A 12,480-nucleotide genomic window follows, 5' to 3' on the forward strand; every position below is an offset into this window, starting at 1 on the left:
AAATAATTATAACAAATAATATAATTATAATAAAAATTATTCAATAATGTAATCAACTCAAAATCACTGAAATTTGCTCAGTTGCAGAATTGTCGCTGTCATTACTTTTATTTTTTTATGACGAATTTCCCCACAAATCGCTATCGCACAATTCTGCAAGTGATTATAATTTATTATCGCTGTTTTCTAGCTGCTCTAAAACCATTTTTGACATAAAGGGACACTTTTGGTTGCTATGGACAATCTACAGTTTGCAGGGAGAAAAACGTTTTTATTATATAAAATGACATGCAGGACACTGGGCAGACCACTAGGGACAAGGGGGGTGTGTATTTTTTACATACAGTACTGTAATCTATAAGATTACAGTATACTGTATGTAATGTGTTTGTTTACTTTTTTGAATTTGGCGCCGTTCTCCGGCCCTGTGCGTCGTAACGTCGCAGGGAACGGAGATCGGCGGCACACGGGGACACTGTGAATCGAGCGAGGACCCGCTTGCTCACACAACGGGGATGCATCGCAGGGACAAGGTAAGTAACTTGTCTGTGGATGCTGCGAAAGGTAAGCCGTGCCGCTGCACGCTCTGCACATCTACCCCGAGCGTGACTCTGGGATACCGATCCTTGCATAGAAAAACAACCCCGAGTCACGCTCGGGGATACCGCTAAGGGGGTTAAGGGTCTCGCTCACACAGGGCATAAACGTACACCAGCAGAAGGCCATGTTTACCTATATGCATTTGAGGCCGCGCACCTGCTCAGGTGTCACATTGGAAGCAGTGTCTGTGCTGTGAGCCTAAGGCCCTTTCACACTAGGGCAGGAGGTGCGGTGGCGGTAAAGCGCTGCCATTTTTAGGGGCGCTTTACTGTCGGAATTGCGGATGTATTCGCTCACTAGCAGCCGAAAAGGGTTAATACCGCCGGGAAGAATGGGAAGGAGTGGTAAACGCACCGCTCCTTCACCTCTCCAAAGATGCGGCTTGCAGGACTTTTGGAGCAGTGCTGCTAGCACACGGCTCCAGTGTTTCACACTGGAGAAACAGCAGCCGTTGTTTCAGGTTGGTTTGCAGGTGCTATTTTTAGCGCAATAGTGCCTGCAAACCGCCCCAATGTGAAAGGGGCCTAATAGCTACAGGCCTAAGCTTGCTATACACTTCAGAAGCTCCCAATGGTGCCCTACTCCCTCCTTCACTAACATAAGTCAGTTGATTGATTTCACTGAAGGTAACATGATCAGTTAGTGGGGGAGGGGCGTATGAAGAGGGGTGGAGGGAGGTGGGCCTTCATTGAGAGCTTCTGAAATGCTATACAATTTTCAAAATGAATGTCGTGCCACTAAAACCTAAGGGCCAGATTCACAGAAGAGATACGACGGTGTATCTCCTGATACGCCGTCGTATCTCTGTGATCCGGCCGTCCTAACTATGCGGCTGATTCATAGAATCAGTTACGCATAGATAGCCCTAAGATCCGACAGGTGTAATGGACTTACACCGTCGGATCTTAGGATGCAATTCTAGAACGGCCGCTAGGTGGCGATTCCATTGCGGTCGGCGTAGAATATGCAAATGACTAGTTACGGCGATCCCAGAAGATCCGCGCGTTCGTCGCAATCTCGTACGTCGTCGCTAGTCTGTTTTTCCCGTCGCAAAGTTACACCTGCTTTAACGTGGCTGATCTTTAGATCAGCCATGTTAAAGTATGGCTGTCGTTCCCGCGTCGAATTTCGTTTTTTTTTTTGCGTAAGATGTCCTGGAATACGAAACGCTGTAACGCACGTCGCCGTTCAAAAAAAACGTCGGGGCGCCGTAATTTCACGCAAAGCACGTCGGGAAATTTTAACACGGAGCATGCGCAGAACGTTCGGCGCGGGAACGCGCCTAATTTAAATGGTGCCCGCCCCATTTGAATTAGGCGGGCTTGCGCCGAGCGGATTTACGTTACACCGCCGCAAGTTTACAGGTAAGAGCTTTGTGAATCAGGCACTTGCGCGGTAAACCTGCGGCGGTGTAACGTAAATGGGATACGTTACGCCGCTGCGGAAGTAACGTAAATAGGATACATTACGCCGCCGCGGAAGTAACGTAAATGTCTCTGAATCTGGCCCTAAGTATGTAGGGCACTGATTTTCAACCAGTGATATGTATACCCCCAAGAAGTCATTCTGATGGGTTAAAGGTGTTTCTACAATTAAGTCATATCTAAAACTTATTAATAATCACTTTATTTTAAAAATACAATTGATTACTTGGGAAAACAGTTACGAAAATTCAGGGATCTTGGTAGAAATGTAACAAAATGGCCCAGACTACAATGTAGTTTTTTACACATCGGAGAGGACGGAGAACACGGGCCTGGGTTCTGCAAACAATTCCATTCCCTGGATTGTGTATGGCCAAGGAAATTGTTTGAGGCCAGTGTGCCTTAAATGTATTGCCAGGCAAAGTAACACTTGCTTATAGTGGTAACGTTCCCTCTGACAGTCATCATCTTAATAAGAGTGATGTGAGAGGAGACGGCTGCTCCTTCTCTCACAATTTCTGTCCTCCTGGGCTTGATAACGGTAAGACATGTTGATTCTTGGATACAAATCTGACGTGACAGTTGGTTGAAGCTGATATGTTGTAATATAAGGGGCAGATATCATCCGTTCTTCCCACAGGTTACCAAGCCCCTGACATGTATTCCTTGTACTACAAATTCCTGAATTGCTCACGGCAACCAGACAGATCTTTTTTTGTAATTCCTACTGCAAATTAAAGGGGGAGCTGATTAGTTTTATATGGGCAGAGAATGGGATCTTCAGAGCGTTCTGACTGAAAGGAACAGAAGGACGTACACGCTTTCTTGGACTTACTAGTCATATTTATATGAAGGGAAAAGTGTGTGCCTTTCAGCTCTAGGAAGATGTCCGGTATAAATTAGGTCCAGGCTACAAACTTACAGTGAGGGGAAAATATTTGATCCCCTGCTGATTTTGTACGTTTGCCCAGTGCCCACTGACAACAAAATGAACCGTGTATAATTTTAATGGTAGGTTTATTTCAACAGTGAGCGACATAATAACAAAAAATCCAGAAAAGAACATTTCAAAAAAGTTATACATTGATTTGCATTTTAATGGGTGAAATACGTATTTGACCCCTTTGCAAAACATGACTCAGTACTTGATGGCAAAACCCTTGTTGGCAATCAGAGGTCAGACGTTTCTTGTAGTTGGCCACCAGGTTTGCACACATCTCAGGAGGGATTTTGTCCCACTGCTCTTTGCAGATCCTCTCCAAGTGATTAAGGTTTTGAGGCTGATGTTTTGTAACTCGAACCTTCTGCTCCCTCCACATATTTTCTATGGGATTAAGGTCTGGACACTGGCGTGGCCACTCCAGAACCTGTGTTTTGGGTCATTGTCATGCGGAAATACCCATCCATGACCAATTTTCAATGTCCTGGCTGAGGGAAGGAGGTTCTCACCCAAGATTTGATGGTATGTGGCCCTGTCCATCATCCCTTTAATGCAGTGAAGTTGTCCTTGGCAGAAAAACACCCCCAAAGCATAATGTTTCCACCTCCATGTTTTTCCTCCTCCAAACACGGCAAGTTGAGTTGATACCATAGAGCCAAATTTTGGTCTTATCTGTCCAACACTTTTACCCAGTTTTCCTCGGAATCATTCAGATGTTCATTAGCAAACTTTAGACGGGCCTGTACATGTGCTTTCTTAACCACTTCATGCCCGCCGCACAACTATTTACGTCCGCAAAATGGCACGGACAGGCAGAAGGGCGTATGTATACGTCCTTGCCTTCTAGCGGGTGGTGGATTCCCTCGGGGAGCGATCCGGGACGACGGCGCGGCTATTCGTTTATAGTCGCGGTCGCTCCCCGGAGCTGAAGAACGGGGAGAGCCGTATGTAAACACGGCTTCACTGTGGCGGCGCATCGATCGTGTCATCCCCTTTATAGGGGAGACACAATCGATGATGTCAGTCCTACAGCGACACCCCCCTACTGTTGTAAACACACACTAGGTGAAGCCTAACACGTTCAGTGCCCCCTGTGGTTAACTCCCAAACTGCAACTGTCATTTTCACAATAAAGAATGCAATTTAAATGCATTCTTTGCTGTGAAAATGACAATGGTCCCAAAAATGTGTCAAAATTGTCCGAAGTGTCCGCCATAATGTCGCAGTCACGAAAAAAATCGCTGATCGCCACCATTAGTAGTAAAAAAAAAAAAAATTAATAAAAATGCAATAAAAATATCCCCTATTTTGTAAACGCTATAAATTTTGCGCAAACCAATCGATAAACGCTTATTGCGATTTTTTTTTTTTTTTTACCAAAAATAGGTAGAAGAATACGTATCGGCCTAAACTGAGGAAAAAAAATCATATATGTTTTTGGGGGATATTTATTACAGCAAAAAGTAAAAAAAATTGAATTTTTTTCAAAATTGTCGCTCTATTTTTGTTTATAGCGCAAAAAATAAAAACCGCAAAGGTGATCAAATACCACCAAAAGAAAGCTCTATTTGCGGGGAAAAAAGGACGCCAATTTTGTTTGGGAGCCACGTCGCACAACAGCGCAATTGTCTGTTAAAGCGACGCAGTGGCGAATTGTAAAAACGCCTTTGGGCATTTAGCAGCATATTGGTCCGGGGCTTAAGTGGTTAAGCAGGGGGACTTTGCGGGCCCTGCAGGATTTCATTCCTTCACGTTGTAGTGTGTTACCAATTGTTTTCTTGGTGACTATGGTCCCAGCTGCCTTTAGATCATGGATTCTCCCGTGTAGTTCTGGGCTTATTCCTCATCATTCTTATGATCATTGAAACTCCAGGAGGTGAGATCTTGCATGGAGCCCCAGGGCGAGGGAGATTGACAGTTATTTTTGTTTTATTCCATTTGGGAAAAATCACACCAACTGTTGTCACCCTCCCACAAAGCTGCTTGGCGATTTGGTCTTGTAGCCAATTCCTGCCTTGTGTAGGTCTACAATCTTGTCCCTGACATCCTATATTTAAAACATGAACAGTTAATTGTAATTGTGTTTTGTTCTTAGTGATTTGTGTTTCTACTCTTTTGATTGTGATTTCTTACATTCTCATTGAATGCCTTTCCTTTCTGAGGGATCAAATCGCTGTCACTGCTGCCCTCTCCTTATGTGATCCATTCTTCCATGCATGGGGGTTACTATGGTTGCAATGCTCCATAGTTCTGTGACTTCACATCAACCATGAATATGATTGTAACGATTTTCCTGTTTGTGCAACTCTCAACTGTTTGTTACAACACAGACTGCTCCTTCTAGACTGTTGTGACATGTCTCATACAGCAGCATAGAGACCATGTTCTCCATTACTGTGACACAAACCAGTTCTATAAACCTTAACTTCTGCCTGGTTATAGATGCATACATCCTGCTATGTGCCCAATTTTTAGTATCCGTTACACCGAGTCCCATAAGGTGTCCCAGTCCCTTCCTGCCCAGGCCAGTTTTCAGCTTCCAGCGCTGTCATGCAACACTGTACCCATATGACATTTTTATCATTTTCTTCCCACACAAATAGAGTGCTCTTTTGGTGGTATTTATTCACCACTGGGTTTTTTACTTTTTGTTTAATAAACAAAAAAAGACGGGGGGGGGGGAGAAAATGTCTTTGTTATAACATTTTGCAAATAATCTTTCTTTATGAACTTAGGCAAAAATGTATTCGGCTACATTTCTTTGATGAAAATAACACAAGTGTGTGTGTGTGTGTGTATGTGTATGTGTATGTATATATATATATATATATATATATATATATATATATATATATATATATATATATATATATATGTGTATATATGTGTGTGTGTGTGTGTGTGTGTGTGTGTGTGTGTCGGGCCTATCACATTTCTTGGCGAAAAAAAAAAAAAATTCTCTTGAAAATGACATTACAAGTATCCCCCAACTGACCCCTTTTTGTCCAAGGTATCTAGAAAGAGGCAATTGCAAGTTTTCTTAAAGTTTTTTTAATTTTTTGTCACAATTTAATTCTTTTTTTTTTTCTACAATTTTTTATTTTTTTATTACATACTGTATCCTGTGCAGTACAGGGTCATCATATAACTAGTGTTGCTGTGTCAGACACTGACTGGTAACCGTAGTAAAGAAAAAAAAAGTTTTCATAATTTATTTAATAATTTTATTTACTACACTAACCGTGTTGAGCGAAACACCAGAGCGCAGGAGAATTTTTGTTTCAGGAAGTAGACAGACTTGTGAGAGTGAGTTAGATGATATCATTCCAGCATAGGCACCCGGCACATCATGGCACTCTGAGGATGCTGCGAATGTGTTATAAAATGCGCATGTGCTGGTAACATCACTGGGAAAAATAATACGAATATTTTTGGTGGATGTGAATACCAACAACAAGAAGTACTTGTTTATATGCTTTAGATGAGGACAAGTTGCATTCTTGACTTTTACTTCTGCTTTAAAAAACAGCCTAGCACAGCAGACAGTGTTTTGTAAATTTTTTATTTAAGCATATAAAAGATATAGGACAATTCCATTACCATCAGTACAAAGTATTTACCAGCAATGAGGCATTTAGCGGTGCCACGCTTCTGTCTCCCTTTTATTTGGCCTGGTGTTTTTTTATTAAAGATGACATTTATACTTCTGTCAAACACTCTTTACTGAGGGTTAGGTTTATAAATCTTTATATGTAATAACATTTTACAGGCAGTCTCTGGTGCGCTTTTCCATTTGTGCTTCATTTGTTATTGCCCCTATTACTATACAGCTTGGATAAACCTTCAATCAGATTCTCATGTCTGCTGTATGGAAGAGATAGCTGTGTAATGCCCTCTACACACGATCGGTTCGTCTGATGAAAACGATCCGATGGACCGTTTTCATCAGACGAACCGATCTTGTGTGGGCCCCATCATTTTTTTTCCCCATCCTTGAAAAAACTTAGACTCTGTTTTAAAATTATCTGATGGATAAAAAACCTATAGAAAAAAACGATCGTCTTTGGGCAGGTCCACGCATGCTCAGAATCAAGTCGACGCATGCTCGGAAGCATTGAACTTCATTTTTCTCAGCACGTCGTTGTGTTTTACGTCACCGCGTTCTGACACGATCAGATTTTTAACTGATGGTGTGTAGGCAAGACTGATGAAAGTCCGCTTCATCGGATATCTAAAGAAAAAATCCATCGGCCCGTTTTCATCAGATGAACCGATCGTGTGTACGTGGCATAAGGCTTTGGGAGAGTTTCTTTTATTTTTTTTGCATTTGCTTCCCTACTGTTGTCTGTTAACCTCAATACAAGATAATTCTACACTTTTTCTAATTACATTAATGCTGCTATTCCAAATTTAGTAATATAACAAAATAGATTGCTTAGCAAAGCCCCCAAACACAGATATGATTGGTCATTCTGCGTCTCTTGATTGAAAGTGCCTAGGGAAAGAAATGCTCTTGTTGCATCTACAGAATGGGCAGAAAATTAGAGGAATCTTATTTGGCTGTAAGCTAAATAAATGTTAAAAAGTTCTACTGTTAAACACCAACTACACTTAAAGCGGAGTTCCGGCCACAATTTCACTTTTTAAATATAAATACCCCTGTAATACACAAGCTTAATGTATTCTAGTAAAGTTAGTCTGTAAACTAAGGTCCGTTTTGTTAGGTTGTTACAGCATTTAGACACTTTATAAAATAGAAATTGACTGGGGCCATCTTAAGTGTGGGCATCATGAAGCCAGACTGTATGACTTCCTGGATTTCAGCCTTGCAGATCTCGCACATGCTCAGTGCTGCACAAGCAGTGTAATGGGCAGTACAGGTGCTGAAACCTAAGTCACATGATTCTTCGAGACTGGGGAGTGCACAGACTCCTGGAAAGTTACACCCACTACATTCCCAGGAGTCTGTGCGGTGTAGGTTAGGAAGCTTAAGCACCTAGGTGCAGGAAGTGGGAAGATTAACTATTCTGCCTAGCAACAACACTTTGAAGGCATCTAAAAAAAAAATAAAAAAATTCTTAAAGGACTAATGACATTTTTAAAAAAAACTACTGATGTAATGTTATATTTATGGGTGGAACTCCACTTTAAAGCGTAGTTCTGCCTGCAAAAAATAAATAAGTCCGCAGCTACAAATACTGTAGCTGCTGACTTTTAAAATAAGGACATTTGCCTGTCCAGGGCATCCGCAATGTCCTCACCCGAAGCCGACCCGTCCCTTGGCTCCCGGGTGGAGGCACCAACACCTTCAGTAAGGGAATCGGGAAGTGAAGACCTGCTCGTGTGCGAGTCGGGCTTTGCATTCTGAATGGTCCCTGCTGTCTTCTGGGACCTGTGTGTCTCCCTGAAGACAGCGGGGTAAATGGAAGAGGGGTGGGACATGGTGTAGTTCACCATGGATTCTGTGGCAAAAGAGGAAATGGGCTCAAATACCTGAATTAGACCAGATTGGATCAGCTGAAGTTCCATTTCCAGAACTCTGCTTGAAAGTGGATGTAAACCCTCTCATATACCCAGTGTAGTGATTTGCCTCAGGTGATACTCAGAGGAAATAAATCCTATATAACTTGTACCTGTTTATCTACAGTCTTTTTTCCTCTACAGCCATTCAAAGTCCAGAATTTATAAGACTGTCTCAGAGTTTAGAAAACGGGTGCAGGGAGCTGAAATTTCACACGGCAGAGCTCAATAAGGAGAGAGCTGATTGAAGGAAAGAGACACACCCACTCCACTGTCAATCAGTTGAAGATCCCTTCCCTGTCACCATTTGCTCTCTTGGTGTCAGGAAAACTTGTCCGAAGTGATTCATGCTAATAGCAGAGAAACGAAGCAGGAGACAGAAATTACACTTAATGATCTTAATTGAGACAAGTATACTCTTTAGAAGGATGTGCTTTATTCCCATTTAATGTATGGAGTTTACAACCACTTTAAACCTGCTCCCACCCCCATTCTAAGCCCGTTCTAACTACCCTGTGAAAAGAAAGATTGCCCCTCGGGGGATCAGGAAGGAATTTTTACCCGTTCTGTAGGAAATTGGATCATGCTCTTCTGGGGTTTTTCGCCTTCCTCTGGATCAACTGTGGGTATAGAATTGGGTATACAGGATTGTATGATATTTTTTATTTTATTTTTATGGCTGAACTGGATGGACTTTGTCTTTTTTTCAACCTGATTATGTAACTTGCCTATGCTGAGGGCGCTCCAGTCCAACAGCTAGCATCAGTGAAGAGGAGAGATCACTGACTGGGGCAAGTATAGACATTTTTCTTTTACAGGGTAGTTGGCATAGACTTAAAATGGGCCTCATTTTTGTGATTGCATGAGGCCTGCATTTGACCGTTTTATTTTTTTTATTGTTTTACATTTTATTCTCTTGTCAGTTCTTATTGCTGGCCTTTTAATGTTTTAAAAACGTGTTTTGCAGGCAGTATTGGAGACAATCCGAAAACTGATGAATACAGATTGTGTAGTGCCTGATTGGTTGCATGACATTATCTTAGGATATGGAGATCCAGGAAGTGCACAATACTCAAAGATGCCCAATCAGATTCCAACACTGGATTTTAATGACACTTTTTTGAGCCTGGACCATCTGAAGGCTTGTTTCCCTGGGCACCAGGTGAAGGTGACTGTGGAAGATCCATCTTTGCACAAAGCCCCTTTCAGGTACTTTTTGAGCTCTGAACAAACTGTGAGCTTTCTTTAACCACTTAAGGACCGGACCAATATGCAGCTAAATGACCCAAGGGGTTTTTACAATTCGGCACTGCGTCGCTTTAACAGACAATTGCGCGGTCGTGCGACGTGGCTCCCAAACAAAATTGGCGTCCTTTTCCCCCCACAAATAGAGCGTTCTTTTGGTGGTATTTGATCACTTCTGCGTTTTTTTTATTTTTTGCGCTATAAACAAAAATAGAGCGACAATTTTGAAAAAAATGCAATATTTTTTGCTATAAAAAATATCCCCCAAAAACATATCTAAAAAACGTTTTTTTCCTCAGTTTAGGCCGATACGTATTCGTTTACCTATTTTTGGTAAAAAAAATCGCAATAAGCGTTTATCGATTGGTTTGCGCAAAATTTATAGCGTTTACAAAATAGGGGATAGTTTTATTGCATTTTTATAAATTTTTTTTTTTTACTACTAATGGCGGCGATCAGCGATTTTTTTCGTGACTGCGACATTATGGCGGAAACTTCGGACAATTTTGACACATTTTTGGGACCATTGTCATTTTCACAGCAAAAAATGCATTTAAATTGCATTGTTTATTGTGAAAATGACAGTTGCAGTTTGGGAGTTAACCACAGGGGGCGCTGAAAGAGTTATGTTTCACCTAGTGCGTGTTTACAACTGTAGGGGGTGTGGCTGTAGGACTGATGTGATCGATCGAGTCTCCCTTATATAAGGGATCACTCGATCGATACGCCGCCACAGTGAAGCACGGGGAAGCCGTGTTTACATACGGCTCTCCCCGTTCTTCAGCTCCGGGGAGCGATCGCGACGGAGTGGCTATAAACGAATAGCCGCGCCGTCGTCCCGGATCGCTCCCCGAGGGGATCCGACCACCGCATGTAGCGGGGGGGGGTCCTGATCGGACCCCCGACCCACGTCTAGGCAGGGACGTACAGGTACGTTGATGTGCCTGTCCGTGCCATTCTGCTGATGTATATCTACATGAGGCGGTCGGGAAGTGGTTATATGACCCATGCCTGACAATCTGGCAGATTTAAACTTTTGATTTGCCATATGACGGTTCCCCGTGCAAGTTTGAAACGGAATGATTAGTTTTATTTATAGATTTTTGTGACTGTTTTTCTAATCTTTAGTTCAATTCAATCACTTTTTTTTTTTGCTAGGATTACATTTCCTGTGTGTGGTGGAAAAGGAAAGAAAAGAAAAGAAAGCAGTGATGAAGAATCTGCAGAAGAAGAGACGCCCACATTAATTGTGGAACCTCATGTCATCCCTAACCGTGGCCCATACCCCTACAACCAACCCAAACGGTAGTTATTCAACTGACAATATATACAATTGTTACTGCAGCAGTTACAGGAAGAAACTTTAGATGCTATTCTAGAAATTCTAAGAGGCCATCTTTAGCAATGCCTTGCTGTGTGAGGACCCAATTAGTTAGAACACAATCCCAGTATAGATGGAATTCTCTGACTAGTCTAGAGAGTAAAAAGACTTCTTGCTAACCAGCCTATAGAGTAAGCTCAGGTCAAATCATTTGCTATTTCTTATTTCTACCCTTATTATGTAAAGAAGATAAGTCTGTACTGTACTACAAACACAGATGAGTTCTCATGAGCTGCTTTCCTAATTGATGAATTATTGGCTAACTTAGCTTGAGAATACATACATTTCAAAAGACATTTAACTGTGCAAAATGTCATCTACTAATATTACTTTGCACCCCTAAAAAGCCTATGATGTTAAGTTTTAATGACACAAACTGTAACTTGTATTGTTTTTAGGAATACCATCCAGTTCACTGCAACACAAACAGAAGCTATTCGTGCAGGAATGCAACCCGGCCTGACCATGGTAAGAAGAATCGCATCATAACTAATGAGTTTCAGTGTATGAATATACCAACATAAATGTGTATGAAGGTGCACTGACAGTGTTGTATTTGCTTCTACAAAATTAGCCAACGTAAGCATCAATTTAAGACATCCACTGATGCTAGCTGTTGGATTGGTGCACCCTCAGCGTATCCCTAGAGAAACTGGAATGTTGATGGCACTTCCACTGATAAAAATTACATATTTGTACAATAACTTTAAAATTGTATAGGCTTTTTCGAAAAATTTTAATTGCTTTAGACCATTGGTCTTACTATGCAGTGACCAAAAGCTTGAAACTTGAGCTCACAGTACCTACAGTGTGTTACCATGCTCCCTACAGAGGCATTCATATACTGCAGATGTGAATTTGGTCACCTATTGGCACCAGTGGCGGCCTGTCCATTAGGTGCGCATGGGCACAGTGAGTACTGCGCCCCAATCCCACCCAGCTGTGTAAAAATAGCAAATGAATATTCGCTATTTTCATGCTAAATATCCTCCCCACCAATCAGGAAGTGCATCATGAGAACCGTTTCCCGATTGGCCAAAATGTCAGCCAATCCTATCCTAGTGCCTAGGAGGAGCAGAAAGGAGACGCATGGCAAAAGCCGCTGTGCTGGAAGAGGAGGACACCAGAGCCACAACCCACCACCTATATGGGGTAAGTGCCGGACTGACCGGCAGACAGGGACCCACCCCCCCAAAACAAAACACCAGCTGCAACTGATTGGCACAGTGATGGACAGGAAATTGACAGACTCAAGTTGGGTTATGAGTGAGTGGAAAACTTGTATAGCGCTACAAATGCGAACTGAATCGCCTCAAGGCGATATAACTAGAAGAGAAGAGGTACATGGTGGTGAGTAATTTACAGTAAAT

General features: G+C 42.1%; 1 protein-coding gene across 2 annotated transcripts in view; it reads left to right on the plus strand.

Annotated features, from left to right (window-relative positions):
* The window catches only part of AQR (aquarius intron-binding spliceosomal factor), a 144,289-nt gene that overhangs the window by 71,145 nt on the left and 60,664 nt on the right, over positions 1-12,480 (plus strand). For both annotated transcript variants that reach the window (XM_040332262.1, XM_040332263.1), the window contains exons 20-22: positions 9,452-9,693; positions 10,888-11,034; positions 11,509-11,578. In XM_040332262.1, the coding sequence (XP_040188196.1) occupies positions 9,452-9,693; positions 10,888-11,034; positions 11,509-11,578 (459 nt within the window). The remainder of the gene's footprint in view (positions 1-9,451; positions 9,694-10,887; positions 11,035-11,508; positions 11,579-12,480) is intronic.

Source organism: Rana temporaria, chromosome 13 (genome assembly GCF_905171775.1).
Source record: "Rana temporaria chromosome 13, aRanTem1.1, whole genome shotgun sequence".
Taxonomy (NCBI): domain Eukaryota; kingdom Metazoa; phylum Chordata; class Amphibia; order Anura; family Ranidae; genus Rana; species Rana temporaria.